Consider the following 19,972-nt stretch of genomic DNA (forward strand, 5'->3'; position numbering starts at 1 on the left):
CATTCAGAAAGCTGTGGTTAAAGCCTGCAGGGGGGAAGCTTCATGAGAGGAGGAGCAGTGCTGCCGGTGGTTACTGCTCCCACCCCATAGGAATAAAAATTGTAAAAAGAATTAAAGGTCACTGGGAGTGATGAAAGTGCTATGTAGCAGCAAGCCCCCAGTGGTGAAAAAAAAAGAATGCCTTAATGTTCTGCTCTAATCTTATCTGTGTCTGAGAGTAATGGTGATGTTCAACTTCAGAAAATTCGACTTGATAGGTGGTGGGGTATAAGACAGCTGAGTGAAGAGTATTTGATGTGATGTGACATGTTAAACATTTCAGTTTTCAAACACCTAAAAATTTCCCTTGAGGTTTGTTTTGTCTTACTCCAGTGTTTTACTTGATCTATGAAATGGCATCTACCTAATGTTTTAAGACTTTGCCTTGTGAATGATGTAGGTTTATGATGGTAGGAACTTGGAGAGGAGCTCACTTCTGCATAAGGCGTTAAACACTTGGCCAGTGTGGATGTGCTTTCAGGCCCTGTGAGATCACGCAAACATGCCAGAGAGCCAGCGCTCCCCTTTCCCTCCTCCTGTTCCTTCTTCTTAGGGCACCAGTTACAGGCTACAGTGAGTGCAGGCTCTGATCTTTGTGTGCTATAGAAAGCCTTTTGTTTCACTGTTCAACACACCCCTGCCTTTCAGATAAACCAAGCCAAGCCAGAGTGTGGACGGCAGAGCCTTGCTGAACTCCTCATCCGCCCAGTGCAGAGGCTGCCCAGCGTCGCCCTTCTTTTAAATGGTACTTGGCTGATTTGTTTCCAGACTTCTGGATGTTTCTGTGGAATTGTTTTGTTGCAAAAAATCTGAAATTCTCCTTTTCACAGAATTGAGCACTAAAGTCTTTATCTCTCATGTAAATATCTTTATGAATAATTTTGTGCTATAAAAATTTAGTCCGACTTAAAGTTCTTCTCTGATGTCAGTTATATTTACTGCTAGTGTAGTTCTTTTCTCTTCTCTTTAAACAAACCCTTTAATTAATAATAGATATCAGTGGAGGGGAGTTCACAGCAGATAGTTAAACTATGAATAGATTTTGCCTGCTCTAAAGGAAAAGCACATCTATGTTCTTATATTTAGCTTACCAAAGTAGTGGTTATTTTTAGGACAGTGACAGGTTTTTAAGATTAGTTTTTTTTTTTTTAATTTTTTTAAATTAAGTTTGAAAATAGGTATAAGTAATAAAGCATGTAGACCCCTAAGTCATTGATCAGAAGAGTAGGGTCTATTTTATGGTAGTTCAGTTTTTTTTCTTGAAAATATTTTGGTTAACATGATACTAGTAAATAAATAGTGATGTTTATTCTTTTTAAGGTTATCTGGTGAGGTTTAGAACCATTGTGTGATAAATGATTCCCTTCAGTCTTATTTGGTTACCTTTATTATTGTATCATTAAGTATATAATTCCATCACTTGTTATGACTAACATGATCTTGAATCTAAGCCTTTTTCCTAGCAATGCCATTTAAAAGGAAAGGTAGGCAATTAGGAACCACTAGGTAGCACATGGCATATGAGGCATTATAAAGAACTTTGGTACAAAGAGTCAGAATATATATGCATCTTACGAATTTCTGAACTAAGCCAAACCTGATTGTTAAGGTCTCAGAGGCTCAGTGGGATGGAGTTGGGGGCTTCAATATGAAGTAAAATGTGTAATGGTTTCTCAGTTAATTGTGGATCGTGTGTTTTCATTTTATTAGGAGTTCCCAGATTATTAGAACAGAGGTGTCAGTCATGTAAGAAATTCTGTTATGTAGTCTGAAAATTAAGTCAGTGAAACGAATAGTGTAGAATGTAAATGTATAAGCAATGATCAGATCTCTATTTTATTTGGCAGGACAGAGAGGAATGGTCTCTTAAAGGAATATTGTGTAAAACTTTTTTTTTTTTAAGTAAAGGCTAGATAATAGTCATAAAATTGATCAGCTTATATATCGATATGTCTTGACGGTTCACATTATTTTATCTTCAGTAAGACTGGAGAGACTCCTCACTGGGCAGGGTGTGTACCTCAGCACATGAGACCCAGGCTCACAACCTGGTGCCCGTGCCCCAGAGAAGGTGATTTGTCACCAGAGTGTCTCTGCTCTTCCTTCTCCCCCACCCCCATGCACAAGGCCCAGGTTCAGGGGTGGGTAGGATGGACAACTTAATTGAAAACTGATTTTTAATTATGAAAAATACATTTTATCACCACAGATCTTAAAAAGCATACAGCTGAAGAAAATCCTGACAAAAGCACTTTAGAGAAAGCTATTGGATCACTAAAGGAAGTAATGACGTAAGTGCATTATTTCAATTTTCTCTGTTCCAGAGATTGAGAACGGAATTACTGTAATAGTCATAGGGTGGAGAGAAAACTAGCAAAAGCAATTTTTTTGTAAAATAGTATCTGACTTATTTCGGTAGTACATTCGAATAAAGAGAGCTGTATTGTAACAATATGGATTTGTCAAAAACCATTTATTTCTGAAGATAGTAAATTGCGCAGAGGAACAATTGTCTAGTAATATGAATGCAATAAACACACATTGTCTTCATATATCTTCAGTCATAACTCTTCATGTAAACTGCTCAATAATAACTTGAGAGTTTGAGTTTTGTGAGATTATAAAAAAAAAAAAGCCTTATGTTTTTCACCTAAGCTTTTGACTTTTTGTTTCCTTTCTTGTATTTTATTGGCTTGTTCAGAGATGTAGAGATGTGTTAGTATAAACTCAATGAAATTGATTGGCAAGTGTAGCCTACTTAATGGCAGTTTGAGTCAGCACTCTGATCAAAATTGAAAATTCTCTTTCTTAGGTAGTTTGATGTTGTTAAAATTTCGGAGGCTCTGGCTGGGCTAGCTTCACGGGCGGGTAACAGAGACGACCAGACACACGGCTGGGTAGGGAAGCTGTATTTCTTTATTCAGAAACAACGATTCACAAACTAAGACAAACTAATCACCAAACAGAACTCTGCTGTCTCTTTGCGGCGGCGCAAGCACTCTTTCTTTTTCTCTCGAACTCAGGAACCCTCTCCCTTACTCTCGAACTCAGAAACTCTCGCACCCTCGCACTCTCGAACTCCGGAACTCAGGAACTCTGTCACTGGGGAACTCAGGAACTCTCGGACTCAGGAACCCTCTCCCAGGGTCCCTTGGGGCGGGGCCAAACAGGCCCGCGAAATTAACAGGACTCATCCAATTCTCTTGGAGGGGGAGGGCTAGAACAAGCCAATGTAAAGCATACGACAGTTTGACTTTTCTCATAGAAGATATTTCTGTGTTGCTTATCAAATGCTTGATATTTAACTAAATGATTTCTGAGATTCCATAAGGCCTTACATGGGAATAGTCTCTTAAATAACTATAGAGAAGCTCTTAGAAACTTAAGTAGCTCTATCTAGAAAGTCCAGCACTAACCTTGAAACCAGCTTCTGTTGTTGCTGCTAAGGTCCTGCAGTTTTCTCTTTTGCCTATAGCAGTGTGTGTTCACCAGCCAGGCATCCTGCTTTCTGTTCACTAGTTTGGGCTCAGAACAGTAGTTTTTCTTACCACGTCACGGTTTTATGTACCGCAATCCACATTGTTTACCTTGATCCTTGGAACATCAGTTCAAAGAATTGCATAAATGTAAAGCTAAGGGTGTGCTTGCCTCATTTATCTGTTAGGTTGTCATAAAAGTCATGACTTTTTTTTTTGGCTTTTCTACATAAAAATGTGTCATCACGGGAGTCGGGTGGTAGCGCAGCGGGTTAAGCGCACGTGGCACAAAGCGCAAGGACCGGTTTAAGGATCCTGGTTCGAGCCCCCAGCCCCCCGCCTATAGAGGAGTCGCTTCACAGGCAGTGAAGCAGGTCAGCAGGTGTCTATCTTTCTCTCCCCCTCTGTCTTCCCCACCTCTCTCCATTTCTCTCTGTCCTATACAACAATGACGACATCAACAACAATAAAAACAACAAGGGCAACAAAAAGGAAATAAATATTTTAAAAAATTATTTTTAAATGTCATCAACTAACATTGAGGGTGTGGAATACACTACTTCTATCTTGACGGTCGATTGATTATGCTATTTGTTATTCAGATGTAGCCTTTTGTGTAAACATACATAATAATCTAAGTAGAGAAGGGGCTGGCTATTCACTCTGTTGCCTTTTTTTTTTTTTTTAAGATTTTATTTATTTATTCATGAGTAATGATAGAAAAAGAACCAGAACCAGATAGCACTCTGGTACATGTGCTGCTGGGGATTGAACTCAGGACCTCATGCTTGAGAGTCCAAAGCCTTATCCACTGCACCACCTCCTAGACCACCTTTTTATCTTTTTCCTTTACTAGAATATGGAAAATGGTAGAGTTGTGCTCTCTTCTCTTTCTCTGTCACTCTTTTCTCTCACAAAAAAGAAAAATGTAAAAACATACAAACAAAAAAGCTTCAAAGATAGAGGAGGCAAAAGAGGAGTTCAGAGCAATACATGGAGGGGGTAGGACTGGAAAGCATCTGGAAATGGACAGGCACAAGGCAGCGGGTCCCAGGCCCAGCCAGAGATCCAGTCCCACTGGAGAACTGCAAATGGGCTCCAGAACTGACCCTGATCATCTGTTGCCCTCACTGCTGTAATGAGCCAACCTGAGGGGGAAAATAATTTAATTTTCTTTTTTTAAATACCATTTAAGCCTCTCCTTCCCCCCACCCCCAAATAAATCAAAGCAATTTTTTTTCCCCCAGAGCAGTGCTCAGTTCTTACTTCTGGTAAGTGATAAAAAGTGAACCTGGGGCTTCATAATCTCAACCAAGTCATTTGGTATCATTATGCTTTCTCAACTCCCTCCCTTCCCCATCACCCACTCAGCCTTCTGCTTCCCTCCCTCCCTTCCTTCTTCCCTCCTCCCTTCCAGGATTATTACTGGAAACTTGGTTGCTTATAGGACTCTACTGTTCCTAAACCTTTTATGGGAAAGGGAGAGAGAAAAGAGATGGATGAGAAACAGGGAAAGGAGTGATACCAGCATCATTCCTCCACTGCTGATAAAGCTCCCCCACCCCTCCCCCTGTAGGTGGGGTTGGGACTTGTGCAGCTTACTGAACAAGCCTTCTCCTGGCCTCTCCCTTATTTGTAAAACAATTTTTTCTTTAAACTGCTTTTGTTGTATGTAAATTTTGGTGTTTTGTGCTTTTGTTTTTGTCTATTTCAAAGTATTTTAAAATTTCTTTCACAATTTCTTTTCTAATCATTTGTATTATTTGATCCCCAATACATCTGTATTTCCAAGGTTTTTGCTTGTTTGTTTTGTCTTTGTTCTTTGAAGAATGGGTATTTTGCTGTTAAGTAGACTAATATTATATTTTTAAAACTTATGTCTTTAAATTATATCTGTTGTAAGCATTATGTAATTAAACTATTTACTGCCTCAGAAAATTCCCAGAACCTGGAAAAACTATTTCTTTGTCTTTTTTTTTTTTAAAAATCCTTTTATTTAAAATTTGTGATTAATAATGGTTTAGAAGACTAATATTAGAGTATATTTCCACACTGTACCCATTTCTTTATTTTTTGCTAGTCTATTTAATTGTTTGTAACACCTTACCTGCAAGCAGTAGTGTTAGTTTATGTTTATTACTGGAAACTTGGTTGCTTGTATGACTCTACTGTTCCTAAACCTTTTATGAGAAAGGGAGAGAGAGAAGAGATGGATGAGAAACAGGGAAAGGAGTGATGCCTTCCATCTGTAAGTCACATGATCCTCAAAAACCTGAACTGAACTTCTAGTTCAACTTGTTCACCTCATGTTCCTACAGATCTAGTATGTTAGTTAGTGTGTGTTGAGTCGACAGATAAAGAATATAACATAGAATATAGTAAACCATGGTGTTTGTTTGTTTGTTTTTAAATACCAGAACACTGCTCAGCTCTGGTTTATGGTGGTGGAGGGGCATTGAACCTTGAACTTTGGAGCCTCAGGCATAACCATGTAAACCATGTTTTTCTAGGGAATTCTGTGATAACTTTTTTTTTTAATGCAGTTGCATCTATTGGGTGTTTTTTAAACAGATTTTTTTCTTTATTGGGGGATTAATGTTTTACATTCGACAGTGAATACAATAGCTTGTACATGCATAACATTTCTCAGTTTTCCACATAGCAGTACAGCCCCTGTACTAAGTCCCCTGTCATCCTTTTCCAGGACCTGGACTCTCCCCCCACCCACCCCAGAGTCTTTTACTTTGCTGCAGTACACCATAAGCAGATTTTGTTATCAAAGCTGAGATAGTGTCATGAAAGGGCTTTTCTGGGACTTTAGATGAATTTGTATCTGGTTTTCATACTCAATTAAAAAATAACACTGGGGGCCAGGTGGTGGTGCACCTGGTTGAACACATGTATTATAATGCGCAAGGACCCAGGTTCGAGCCCCTGGTCCCCACCTGCAGAGGGAACGCTTTATGAGTAGTGAAGCAGGGCTACACATGTCTCACTGTCTCTCTCCCTCTCTACCACTCCCCTCCCTCTTGATTTCTGGCTGTCTCTATCCAATAAATAAAGATAATAATAAATAAAAAAAGATTTTAAAAAGTTAAAAAATAACACTATTTTTCAGGCATATTAATGAGGATAAACGAAAAACAGAAGCTCAAAAGCAAATTTTTGATGTTGTTTATGAAGTGGATGGATGCCCAGTAAGTATGCACTTAGAAAAATTTTTTTTTTTATTTATTGGATAGAGACAAATTAAAAGGGGTGAGGGAGGGAGAGAGGGACACCTGCAGACCAGCTTCATTGCTCATGAAGCACCCCCCCTGTAGGTGGGGACCTGGGCCTTGCACCTGGGTCCTTGTGTATGGTAACATGTGCACTCAAGTGGGTGCACTACCACTTACCCTCCCAGTATTCGCTTTTTGATTGTCAGTTTTTCTTGTTATTTAAACTCTGGTTTTAATGTAGACATTCCTCGCACCACTTTAAATCACAACTTTTTAAAATGTTGCTTGCCACCAAGTGATGTCTCTTACTCAAATCTTTTTTTTAAAGATTTTTATCTATTTTATTAACGAGAAACATAGAATGAGAGAGAGAAAAAAACCAGACATCACTCTGGTACATGTGCTACCGGGGATAGAACTCAGGACCACATGCTTGAGAGTCTAATGCATCTGCTGTGCCACCTCCTGGACCACTCTTACTCGTATTTTCAACCTATACAGGCAAATCTTTTGTCTTCTCACCGAAGCTTGGTCCAGCGAGTTGAAACCATTTCTCTAGGTGAGCACCCCTGTGACAGAGGAGAACAAGTCACTCTCTTTCTCTTCAATGACTGCCTGGAGGTAAAGTTGCACTTAGCACCGCATGATAATACTGCTAACTTGTGTGACTTGCTTACCTGTTTCAATCCAAGCTTTTGACTGAAGTATGATGTATGCACAGTAAACTGGACTTAGTCACAGTATTGATTGTTTACTCCTATTAACAGAGTGTGCTTAAAAGAAAGCCTGGTATTATGACAGTAAGTTTCCCTTCGTTCATACCAAGCACAAACGAGAATTTATTTTCATGAAAATAAACATTTGGCTGAAGGATTTTAGGAACTTTTTGCTTTACATATATTAGTACAAGATTTATGAAATACTTAGGACTTTTTCATTTTGAGGTCTTAAGTAATTTCTAGCATCTCACCCAAAAATTCACTTGTGTTTAATGCAGTTTTGTTTTTGGGAAATTTGTGGAGATGATATTTTCCTTTGGTCAGTAATGTCACAGTACCCAAAGGTAAAGATAGCAGAAATGCTGTATGCAGTTGGTCCTCCTCCCACACGAGAAAGTCATAAAGCCCTCGCAGACGCCTCTGAACTGTTTTGCCCCCCCCCCCCATTGTGAACTTTAGCCTGTTTGGTTGTGCTTCATCTGAATTTACTTCCCTGTGGGCTTTTATCAGACTTGTTGCTTCTATTTTGTTTGCTTCCGTTAGAGTCTTTCTGCTTTCCTATAAAAGTCCGTAGGTCAACTGGCTCTATCAGATAGGTTAAGCTATTTATACGTCATTGAGAATCCATTCTCAGTTGTGGCTTACTTTAAAATCTTGGTTTGACTCATCCCCTTCAAAATCTGTGAAGTCTTTTATAATTGTCTCTCGACCTACCTTCCACTGCCATATCTGCCACCAGTCATGCCTTGTAGCTTCTGTATCATGTGAGAGCCTGGGCTTTCATTTCCTTTATCTTCCTGAACCCAGTGACGTTTTTCAAATTCAGTGAAAAGTTAGACATGTTTAAAATGGGTGAAAACCTATATTGACCTTTTAAATATGACAGGTGGCGTTTAATTGGAACTAATTCAGGATTTAAACATACATTTCTCTTTCTATAGTTTATCTCTGCTTTGAGGTTTTACATTGCTAAGTTAGCATTTGCATCATCAATATGAACAATTGTTAAGTCTTTCCTTTTTTAAAGTGAACCTTTATTTTGCTTAATAAGGTGTATTCAAGTGTTATAGTATAAACTGTTAATAGTCTTTATTGCTCATGTTCATTATGCTAATGGAATGTTTAATGCTTGACATGTGATATAGGTCTGCCTTGTCTTTCTGCTGCAGTGTTGCATGTTGTACTACTGGCTGCCTTATGATCCCTTTCCATTAGCCAACCCAGAGTGGAGTGCATTCTTTAGTCTCACTTTGTCGATTTCTTTCATGCTTTTAATGCATTGTTTAGTTAACTTCTTCAGTGCTCCTATTTCTCTGCAGTCCATAGTATGAGCATCAGAATCATTCTTGTGTTAATCACCCCTTACTCCTCAGTGGCTTGCCCTGGGTCTGAGATAATTACAAATTCTCTTAAACTGAAATCAATTATCTTTTGAACCCAAGACAGATCCAGGGTAACCATTCCATCTGCTGAATTTAAGCTTTCCATGTTTTTGTTTTGTTCTTTATTCTTGTTACATCTCACAGTGCTTCTAAGCATTTTCATACCTCTGGGACCTTTTGCATGGATCCCGCCCTTGACTTTTGAACTGTTTTTTAAACATGGACACTTGTTTGTTGGTTTGTTTGTTTATTACCAGAGCACTGCTCAACTCTAACTCATAGTGGTGTAGGGGATTGAACCTGGGACTTTGGAGCCTCAGGCATGAGAGTCTCTGCATAATCATTATGCTCTCTGTTTCTCTCCCCGCCCTGGCCCCACCCTAAACAGGGACATTTCTGCTGCCTTCTTAACATCTAGGAATTTTTCATCAGTGGATGACTGTGACTGTGAGTCTTATTGCAGTACTTCTTCAGTGACTAACACTCAAATGAGCTATATAGAAAACTATGTGCTTAGTGTCTTCTACGTAAGTATTGGTCTTTAATTCATTACTGACTGCCCCCCTTCCTTTCTTCCTTTTCATACGTAACCAGATAGCAAGAAAACGACATAAAGTTATTGGCACTTTCAAGAGTCCTCCTGGCCAGGCCCGACCCCCAGCTTCTCTTAAACATATCCATCTAATGCCTCTTTCTCAAATTAAGAAGGTGCTGGACATCAGAGAGACTGAAGGTAAGCTTATTTGAGAAACTGCTAGGTGAATAAAATGGTTATGTTTGTTGTAGGTTTATTTATTCTCATTCCTGCCCCCTAAACACACTGATAAATTGTCCTTAATGGGGCTGGGTGGTGGCGCACGTGGTTGAGTGCACATGTTACAATGCGCAAGGACCCAGGTTCAAGTCCCCGGTCCCCACCTGCAGGGGGAAAGCGTCACGAATGGTGAAGCAGTGCTGTAGGTGTCTCTCTTCCTCTCTATCCCCCCTTCCCTCTTGATTTCTGGCTGTCTCGATCCAATAAATAAATAAAGATAATTTGAAAAAAAAAATCCTTAACTTTGATTAGTTTTGGCAAAGTAATTGTTCTTATATTTTTATCACAGCTCTATCTCTAGTACCCATTAGCTGTTGTGAATAATGCTATGAACAATGAAATGCATGCATCCTTTTAAATTAGTATTTGAAAATAAAAAAAAATCATTTATTTTTAATTATCAGATAGAGACAGCCAGAAATCAAGAGGGAAGGAGAGAGAGACAGAGAAACACCTGCAGCAAAGCTTCCCCCTACAGGTGGGGCCTGGGGGTTTGAACCCAAGTCCTTACACATTGTAACATATGTGCTCAACCAGGTGTGCCACCACCTGGCCCTGAATATTTTTTATAATTGCCCCCCCTCAGGTAAAAATAAAATAAAATAGAATAAAAATGGAATTAAAAAGCTCTGGCTGATGGTGATGCTGGGGATTGAACCTGGGACCTCAGAGCCTCAGAGTCTTTTTTGCATAAACATTATGCTCTCTCCCCTACTCTTAAATTAGTGTTCTATAAGAAATAATATAAGAAGACTTGAGCAGCAGTTTTAGTACTCTCTTTATTCAGGTGTCACATTACAGATTAATTAAAGGTTACCTGGTACATTTTTTAAAGTCATCTCCATGGGGGGGTGGTTGTAATTAGATGAGACTTTACTGTTTAAAATAGATTCTGATTTAGCATACTATTCATAAAACACTAATAATCTTATTTTTTGGGCAGCTTACTTCTTTGAATTTGATTTTAGTGGGCTGAGTTACTGAATTCTTAGAAGCCTCATCAGAAAGGACTTACTCAGTGCCGTGGAAAGTACTACTTACAGTAGTGTTGCTTTCTCATATGGTACTTACAATTATGTCTTTTTTTTTCTTTAATATTTATTTCCTTTTGTTGCCCTTGTTTTATTGTTGTAATTATTATTGTTGTCGTTATTGATGTCATTGTTGTTGGATAGTACAGAGAGAAATGGAGAGAGGAGGGGAAGATGGGGAGAGAAAGATAGACATCTGCAGATCTGCTTCACCGCTTGTGAAGTGACTCCCCTGCAGGTGGGGAGCCGGAGGCTCAAACCGGGATCCTTATACCGGTCCTTGCGCTTTGCGCTACTGTGCGTTAACCTGCTACACTACCACCCGACTGCCTACAATTATGTCTTTCCAGTGTTTCAACTTGATATGGTAATGTTCTTTGTCTAAATTAAGAGTAGATGAAAAGTGGGGATGGGATACGGAGCTCTGGCAGTGGGAACTGTGTGGAGTTGTACCCCTCTTTTATGGTTTCGTCGGTGTTTCCTTTTTATAAATAAATTTAAAAAATTAAAAATAGAAAGGATAGGAACAAAAGGCAATTTCTTTTGGAATTTTGTAGCTCTGAGAGTAATTTGTGTACACTTTTCAAGGAGTAGCACTAAATTTTTGTGATTATTCTGGAACCCTAGATTGCCACAATGCCTTTGCCTTGCTGGTGAGACCACCAACAGAACAGGCAAATGTGCTGCTCAGCTTCCAGATGACGTCAGAGGAGCTTCCAAAAGAAAGCTGGCTAAAGATGCTCTGCCGACACGTAGCCAACACCATTTGTAAAGCGGATGCCGTAAGTTCTAGTAGCTCCGTTGTAATGAAAATTTGAAACTTAGACTGTGACTTGTAGCGAGTTGCTTTTCCCTTCAGACTAAATGTGTGTTCACTTTTCTCATCTCAGCCTCATAAATGTAAATCCTACTGTGAGCATATGATTCTTTATTTTACACAGGTTAAAGCATAGACATTTGCGGAAACTGTACTGAGTAAAGTTCCGTGACTCCCCAGAGGCCAGGTGGTTTGTAGTAGATCTTGGAAGAGACAGGTAGTAGTAGATGTGTTCAGATCCCTTCATTTCTTGTGCAGATAGCACAGGTAGAGTAGAATGCAGTGACAAGTAACTCCCCAGTACAGTATTGCTATTACTGAGATGGTCTGTTTATCATTATTTAATCTGGCCTTGAAAGACATAGAGCTACATTTACTATGGTTTATAGAGGAGATTGGATTCGATTAAACTCCTCTACTTGTTGAAACAATTAACAGACTTTTTGTAGTCTGAAAGCAAGTTATAAATAAAGGTTGATTTGGTCTATAAAAAGTTTCGTAAAGGAAAATGCACTGCAGGTATGTGCAGCAGAATGCTGGCTAGAAAAAAATAATAGAGCTTACAAAAGCACTCATTTCAGGGAAAGGTGCCCTTCATACATAGTTTTAGGTATCTATATATAGAGTGGATCTATAAATAAAGTAGGATTACCTATTGTCATGCAGTTTTCATGCTGTCAGACTAGATGGCTAAAGTATTCCTTTTATATTTATGGCCACGTCACCAAAATCTAAAGAGTTAATGGGAAATTTTCCTTAACCTAAAATCTATTGATTTAGGAGCACAAGACAGACAGTAATATTAGAAGAAACGGAAAACATTCACAAAGGGAAATGAGCCACAAGATGGCAGCAAACATTTAACTTTGTTCCCGTTCATGCTGTCCTAAATCACAAAAATTTCTTAAGGTCATGCAATTTTGTTCTAAAGCATTGTTTGTAAAATTTAGATATCCAGGGACTTTAATTGAGCCCTTCCCCTCAGGAAATAAAGTCCTGAGTCAGTGTCCTTTTTATAACATCTGCCATGGTGTGGGCAATGAGTCTATCTGTTTATATGTACTATCTTGTGTATACGTGTATCCACCCATACAGAAGATGCAAGAGGCATAAAATCTCTGGCTTTGATTCATAGTCCTTGTCCTATATTATTATTTTTGTTTTTCACTTTCTGGGATCTGTCCAAGAGTTTGCTTTAATAAATAAAGATTGATTTAGTTTGCAAAAAGAGAATTCAACAGAAGAGAATATAGTGCTAGTGTATGCAGCAGAATGCTGGCTAGAACAAATGAGAATGGAGAGAGCTTGAGCTACAAAGCATACAGAACTCTTCTTTGACTTGGGTGAAATAAGCACAGTTTTGTTCTCTGTATATAAGACTGAAAGAAAATAAAATCTAACCCAATCTCATCATTTTACCCAAGAACCTAATCAATGGCAGAACCAATGCTTGAACCTAGGTCTCAATCTCTCTTTTTTTTTTTTTTTTTTTGGCTAACCCAGGGCCCCTCACATATGTGGTGTCACTGCTCTGGACCGCTTTTCATTCAGATAGAGATGGAGAGAGACATTACAGCTTCAGAGCTTTCTCCACTGCCACAGCATTTCCCATGTGGTGCTGAGGCTCAAACTTCGACTTTTTATGTAGCAAAGTGCCCCCAGCCCCATCCAGTGAAGTCTCCAGCCCCAAGAATAAGCTACCCTTATTCTTGAGTAAACCTTCTTGATAGTTTCTCTCCTTTCTGAATATGATGCCCTACATTCTGTTTGGTTTAGAATGAGATCAGAGTTGTTTTTTAAAAAAATTTGGGGGGTCGGGCAGTGACGCAGTGGGTTAAGCGCATGTGGCACAAAGCGCAAGGACCAGCATAAGGCTCCTAGTTCAAGCTCCCAGCTCCCCACCTGCAGGGGAGTCGCTTCACAGGTGGTGAAGCAGGTCTGCAGGTGTCTGTCTTTCTCTCCCCCTCTCTGTCTTCCCCTCCCCTCTCCATTTCTCTCTGTCCTATCCAACAACGAACAACATCAACAATGGCAATAATAATAACCTCAACGGGGCTACAACAACAAAGGCAACAAAAGGGGGAAAAATGGCCTCCAGGAGCGGTGGATTCATGGTGCAGGCACCGAGCCCAGCAATAACCCTGGAGGGAATAAAAAAAATTAATATTTATTTATTCCTTTTGTTGTCCTTGTTGTTTTTTATTGTTATAGTTATTGCTGTTGTTGATGTTGTTGGATAGGACAGAGAGAAATGGAGAAAGGAGGGGAAGACAGAGGGAGAGAAAGAGAGACCTGCAGACCTGCTTCTCCCCTTGTGAAGTGACTCTTCTGCAGGTGGGGAGCCGGGGAATTGAACTGGGATCCTTATGCCAGTCCACGCTTTGCGCCACATGTGCTTAACCCGCTACCGTCCGACTCCCAAGATCACAGTTTTTATCTGTTGAGGCTATCTCCTCAAAATGCTTAGACATGAATCTTTGGTTTCTGCTAACATCTTTTAATTGCATGGTCCATGTAGTGTGAGGTTCGGTGATATATTTTATCTCTTCAGAGTGCTTAGACATGTATTTTTGGTTTCTGCTAGGATGTAACTTTTAATTGCATTGTCCATGTATTCTCTGTGTCCTCTGGTGACTTTTCTGAATTCCTATTTAAATTTCTAACTTCTAATGTTGAATAATGTTGAAAGTTTAATTTTATTAACAAATGAACTTGAGCAGAGTTACTACTTCCCTTGCTTTGAATAGATTAAAAACAACTTAAATGTCATATGCTGTAATCCAGTGTTCTCACACTCGTGGTTTTTTTTTTTTTTTATACATTAAAAATCAGACTTATCCTCTACCTTTATCATATCACTGGTGGCTGCTTTTGAGCAACAGTCTTCCTTATTAATTTTTAAAGCTATCAATAGAAATTTAACTAGTGCAGGATATACTAGAGAGAGATAATAAGTTAGAAGAGTTTATGTGTGAGAGCCAATAAGATTTATAGAGATGGTTGGGGAGACAGCAGACTGGTTCTGCAAACAACTTAGATGCCTGAGGGTCTAAAGCCCCAGGTATGTATGTATGTATGTATGTATGTATGTATGTATGTATGTATAAATTAATTAAGTGTATCAAATTCATCTTTAAAATCATAACTGCTCTGTGTGTGTGTTTTTTTTTTAGCCAAACATAAATTTAAACTATAGATATCCTTTGGGAGTGTTTTAATTTGATCACATCTGAAGCTCTAAACTGTACACATGATGATAGTTTGATTTAATCACTAAGGCATTGGGAACAGCAGAGGAGCACTGTCTCTGTGAGGGGCGGAGCTTAGGGCAAGGGCTCCAGGTAGCTGCTCACAGATGGGCTTAGTGTCTTAGGATATAGAAATGCTAGAGAATTTCCTGTGGTTCAGTACTTGTGAGTATACTTCTAAAGTCTATACCAAGGCTTACTGTCTTTTGAGGTGAATAACTGTGTTTCTCAATGGGAGGAATTGATGACTCCATTTATTTTAAAGCCAAAAGGATCTGTGTTCAGAATTAGTATATGTGAACTTGGGGCTGATGGAGAACGGATCCTCCTAAGCTTCTTTTATACTTGAGATGAAGTGGTTAAGTCACAAGAGTGCTTTTAGAATCATCAGTGTATTATAAAAATGAGCTTTGTGGCATAAATAGAGATGTCATAAGGTAGTAAGACTTTATTATTATTTTTTTGAAGAGTAAATGGGAACTATTAATGAGTTTAAAAGTAATAGAGAAAAGGCCCCCAAGACTTGAGTATCTCTTTATTAGCATCTGCTTAGGATGTTAAATATCTAGGATCTTCATTACATTTTTTTTTCCACAAAAATTTAAACACTCAGAATTTACTTTCCATATATACATTAATAGAATTTGCATCTAAACATGTAATTCAAGAGATAAGGTTATCAGTGTGTTGACTTTTCTTCAGGCTATAATTTTTTTTCCTGTAATTTAAATTGAAATATATTTGCACTCAAAGAACATATACTGCAGTAAACTATTTATCCATCCCACTAGTCTGTACTTTCAAAGGTGACACTGCACTGCTTTTGATACAGTCATAATCTTTTCAAACGTATAAGCATAGACATGTACATTTTTTTAGATTTATTCTTGAATAATTTTCTTAAAAGTGAAATAATTCAGCTACTTAAATTGTGTCCTATATTATTTCGTATATAGGGAAATCTGATACAAGTATGTTGATTTTTTTTTTTTGTAGCCACATTTAATTCTCATTATTTCTAATTGTTTTCCACCCAGTTTTATTAATTTTTTCAGAAAAATGTCCTAAGTTTGCCGATTTAGAATGAACACTGATAAGTCAGTTTGTAGTTTAAAAACAAAACGTAGTAAAGTTTGGATTTTTTCCTCCACACCTAGCAACATAAGTTCCTGTCTATAAATAGTTATAAAATAGTGTTTGTCCTTTGAAAGGAATCAAAATGAAATGAAGTTAAAATTGAAAATGAAATAAATGTCATCACACTGAAGTTACTATTGTGCTTAGTTTATGTTGTCATACACACACCACTAGAAAATGGCCATCCCTCTGCTTCGAGATGTAGATAATCCCATGAATGAGAAGCCCCACCAGCGTGCGAGGACACAGACCTGGCCTGGCTCTGGCCATGCTGTTAACTGCTTTGTGTCTCATTGACTGGCAAGAGTCAATAACTTAGTCAAAGCTAGCTTATACACAGAAGTTCTTACTGAATTTCAGGATGGATGAGTTGCATACTTTCTGATTTCTGATCATTGTTACTCTAGGAACTCTTGATATCATAAGTTCAGAACTTTTAGTTTAGAATACTGGATGTTAATTGAGGGGAATAGGTAGATGTCTAAATTTTAGAGGTTATTTCAAAGAAACTGGGTTTAATACTTAGGCTGACTTTATACTTGGGCATTATGTCTCTAAATTTTTTACTTCTTTGCTCAGGGTTGTTAGTAAGAATATGTACATCTGAGACATATATGTCTCCTGTAGTTTTTTTTTTTTCTTTGTCTTTGCAGTGTAAACTATTTACCAAGTGTATTGTTTATCAAGTATATTTGAGTAGATATTATGTTAAGTATATAAAAAAATGTTGAGTGGTTTCACTTGTAAATTGTCTTTGTGTGTACGAGCTTAAAGCTCTCACTTTAGAAATAGTTGTGCCCCATCTGCAGGGGGTTAGCTTTCTGAATGGTTGAGTAGTGCTGCAGGTGTCTCTTCCTCTCTCCTATTACCTCTCACTCTTTCCAAGATCAAAAAGAAACGACTTTCATTTTTATCTGTAAAATTAAAACAATACAGTATTTAAATCTTGGTGTCTTTTTAAATGGTATTAAAAGCATTGTTTTCTGTTTGTTTTTTATAACAGGAAAATCTTATTTACACGGCTGATCCAGAAACCTTTGAAGTAAATACAAAAGACATGGATAGCACTTTGAGTAGAGCATCTAGAGCAATCAAGAAGACTTCCAAAAAGGTGAGGTGAGATTATTAGTTAGCATATCTGCAAATTGTATTTTTTTCAGTCTATTAAAATAGGATTGCTGGGGGGCTGGGCAGTAGTGCAGTGGGTTAAGCATACATGGCACAAAGTGTAAGGACCAGCTTAAGAATGCCGGTTCAAGCCCCCAGCTCCCCACTTGCAGGGAAGTCTCTTCGCAAGCAGTGAAGCAGGTCTGCAGGTGTCTATCTTTCTCTTCTCCTCTCCGTCTTCCCCTCCTCTCTCAATTTCTCTCTGTCCTATCCAACAACAACAGCCATAACAACAATAACAACAACCATAATAAGGGCAACATAATGGGAAAAATAGCCTCCAGGAGCAGTGGGTTCCTAGTGCTGGCACCGAGCCCCAGTGATAACCTGGGAGGCAAAAAAACAAAAAAAGGATTGCCATAAACACTACTATAAAGGTAGTCTATAAAACAAAGGCTTTTCTTCATCTTCTTCCTCATCTTCCTCCTCTGTCTCTTCTTTCTCTTCTTCCTCTCCTTGGAAATGGTCCACAGAGTTAGTTAATTGAATATGTTCAGTGACTTTTTTGGCATTATAATTATAACTTGCCCCTCCCATTTTTCTTCCAGTGTTACTTCTATGCACTAAGCAACCGGAGAAATACATGGAATAAATGTACTATGCATGCTTAAGAATCACTCAGATATTTTAAATTTGTTTATTAGGTAACTGGTTATAAATGTCCAGTTTCTCACGTGCTCACAGTGTGCCCCAGTCAATGAGAAATAAAGCAGTTGGTAGTATAACAGTTCGGTGACAGCCCCCTAGAAGGCCCCCAGGCCTGCAGTCTGAAAACAGTCCACTGTTTTCACTGAGCCTCACTTGCTTTGTTTGTATACTCCTGTGGGTGAGGCCATTCTGTATTTTCATTTTATGTGAATTCCTTCAGTATTTCTTGTAGGTCTGGTTTATGGCGATAAAGTCTTCTCACTTTTGCTTATCTGTAAGACACTTTATCCCTCCTTCAAACCCATTTGATAATCTAACAGAATAAAGTACTCTTGGGTGGGGATCTTTCTTTTCCATTTAGACCTCAGAACATATCCTGCCAGTCCTTGGAGTTTCTGTGGAGAAGTAAACTGCTAGTTAGTCTTATCAGGTCTCCTATACAAGTGACGTGTTGCTTTTTTTTCTAGCAGCTTCAGAATCCTCTCTGTCTCTGACCTTTGCCATTTTAATAACTGTGTCCCTTGGTGAGTTTAGGTGTGGACTCATTTTTCTTAATATCTTTGAGCTTCTTGAAACTAGGAGGATCTATATCCCATCATTGGGGAAGATTTTCAACTATTCTTTCTTAAATTTTGTTCCTTTCTCCTCTTCCTTGTTACCCCTACAATGTCTTATTGTTCTTCATGTTGTCCCATAACTCTCATATATTATTTTCATTTGTTTCAGTGCTTTTTTCTTTTTGTTCCTTTTTAGGGGGCATAGCTTCTTCTACCTTATCTTCTTGTTCTCTACGTGATTCTCTGACTTCTGTCTTCCTGCAGGTGTTGCTTTCGTCTCCCCCTACACTCCCACGGTGTGTGTTTTGTTTTCTGTGTCACTGTACTTTTCATTACTCTTATTTACTGTTGTGAATCTTTCTATAATCTCCCACATTATTTCTCTGAATTCGTTGCAGTTGTCTTCCGTAAATCTCATTTCAGTCGGCCTGCTTTGGGTTCTTCATCAGGAGGTTTAGAGAGCTCTGTTGAATGTGGGGCTTTCTTCAAGCTGCTGATGGGTTCATCATTGCAGGCAGATGTTTTCTTCTAACCACTTTTAACTGCTTGCACTTGCCACGTGGCTTAAGTGGTTTAAAGCTTTTGTTTCCGGGGCAAGGGAGAGACAGCATAATGGTGATGCTTAGAGACTCTCATGCTTGAGGGTTTGAGGTCCCAAGTTCAGTCTCCCACAACACCATAAGCCAGAATTGAGCAGAAAAAAAAATTAAAAAAAAAAAAAGACTATCTGTTTCTCTTTCTCTGGATGGTCCAGTGGACTGATAGAGGCAGCCTTGGATCAGGCTACCAGCAGCTTTGGAAACCACCAGCTGCTCAGTGGGGTTGGTGAAGAGAGCCCATCAGGGAGGTGACTACAGAGACTTAAGCCTGCCTGGGCAGAGTGGGGCCAAGCTGGGGACACATTTTTATTTAACTTTGTTGTTCATTTATCTCATCTTCAGCCACAGTTCTTTTCTTTCTTCTTTCTTTCTTTTTTTTTTTTATTTTGCTACCCTGCAATAAAACCTTTATTAACATTTTAAACAGATTTAGCTATTACTGAAATTGGAAAATTCTTTTTTTTAATTTAATTTTTTATTTATAAAAAGGAAACATTGATTAAACCATAGGATAAGAAGGGTACAACTTCACACAGTTCCCACCACCAGAACTCTGTATCCCATCCCCTCCCCTGATAGCTTTCCTATTCTTTAACCCTCTGGGAGTATGGACCTAAGGTCATTGTGGGATGCAGAAGGTAGAAGGTCTGGCTTCTTTATGTAATTGCTTCCCTGCTGAACATGGGCATTGACAGGTCGATCCATACTCCCAGCCTATCTTTCTCTTTCCCTAGCGGGAAGGGTTTTGGGGAAGCGGAGCTCCAAGACACATTGGTTGGGGTTGTCTGTCCAGGGAAGTTTGGTTGGCATCATGCTAGCATCTGGAACCTGGTGGCTGAAAAGAGAGTTAACATACAAAGCCAAAGAAATTGTTGATTAATCATGAACCTAAATGCTGGAACAGTGCAGATGAAGAGTTGCCGGGGGGGGGGGGGAGTCCTCCATTTTGTAGATACCTAGTAGGCATATTTTAGTTATATTCCAAAGGGTCTGTGGCTATACTAGATTGTTTTTTTTGTTTTGTTTTGTTTTTGTTTTTGTTTTTTTTGTCTGAGCCTGAAATCTGATATGCAGGTGGATCCAAATTATTGTCTGGGGAGGTAATGTCATGGCTGGC

General features: G+C 38.7%; 1 protein-coding gene across 6 annotated transcripts in view; it reads left to right on the forward strand.

Moving 5' to 3' along the window:
- The window catches only part of ECT2 (epithelial cell transforming 2), a 58,952-nt gene that overhangs the window by 32,012 nt on the left and 6,968 nt on the right, over window positions 1–19,972 (forward strand). For all 6 annotated transcript variants that reach the window (XM_007517963.3, XM_060171968.1, XM_060171965.1 and 3 more), the window contains 7 exons: window positions 688–784; window positions 2,249–2,330; window positions 6,634–6,712; window positions 7,238–7,357; window positions 9,432–9,570; window positions 11,310–11,464; window positions 16,888–16,995. In XM_007517963.3, the coding sequence (XP_007518025.1) occupies window positions 688–784; window positions 2,249–2,330; window positions 6,634–6,712; window positions 7,238–7,357; window positions 9,432–9,570; window positions 11,310–11,464; window positions 16,888–16,995 (780 nt within the window). The remainder of the gene's footprint in view (window positions 1–687; window positions 785–2,248; window positions 2,331–6,633; window positions 6,713–7,237; window positions 7,358–9,431; window positions 9,571–11,309; window positions 11,465–16,887; window positions 16,996–19,972) is intronic.

Source organism: Erinaceus europaeus, chromosome 14 (assembly GCF_950295315.1).
Source record: "Erinaceus europaeus chromosome 14, mEriEur2.1, whole genome shotgun sequence".
Lineage (NCBI taxonomy): Eukaryota > Metazoa > Chordata > Mammalia > Eulipotyphla > Erinaceidae > Erinaceus > Erinaceus europaeus.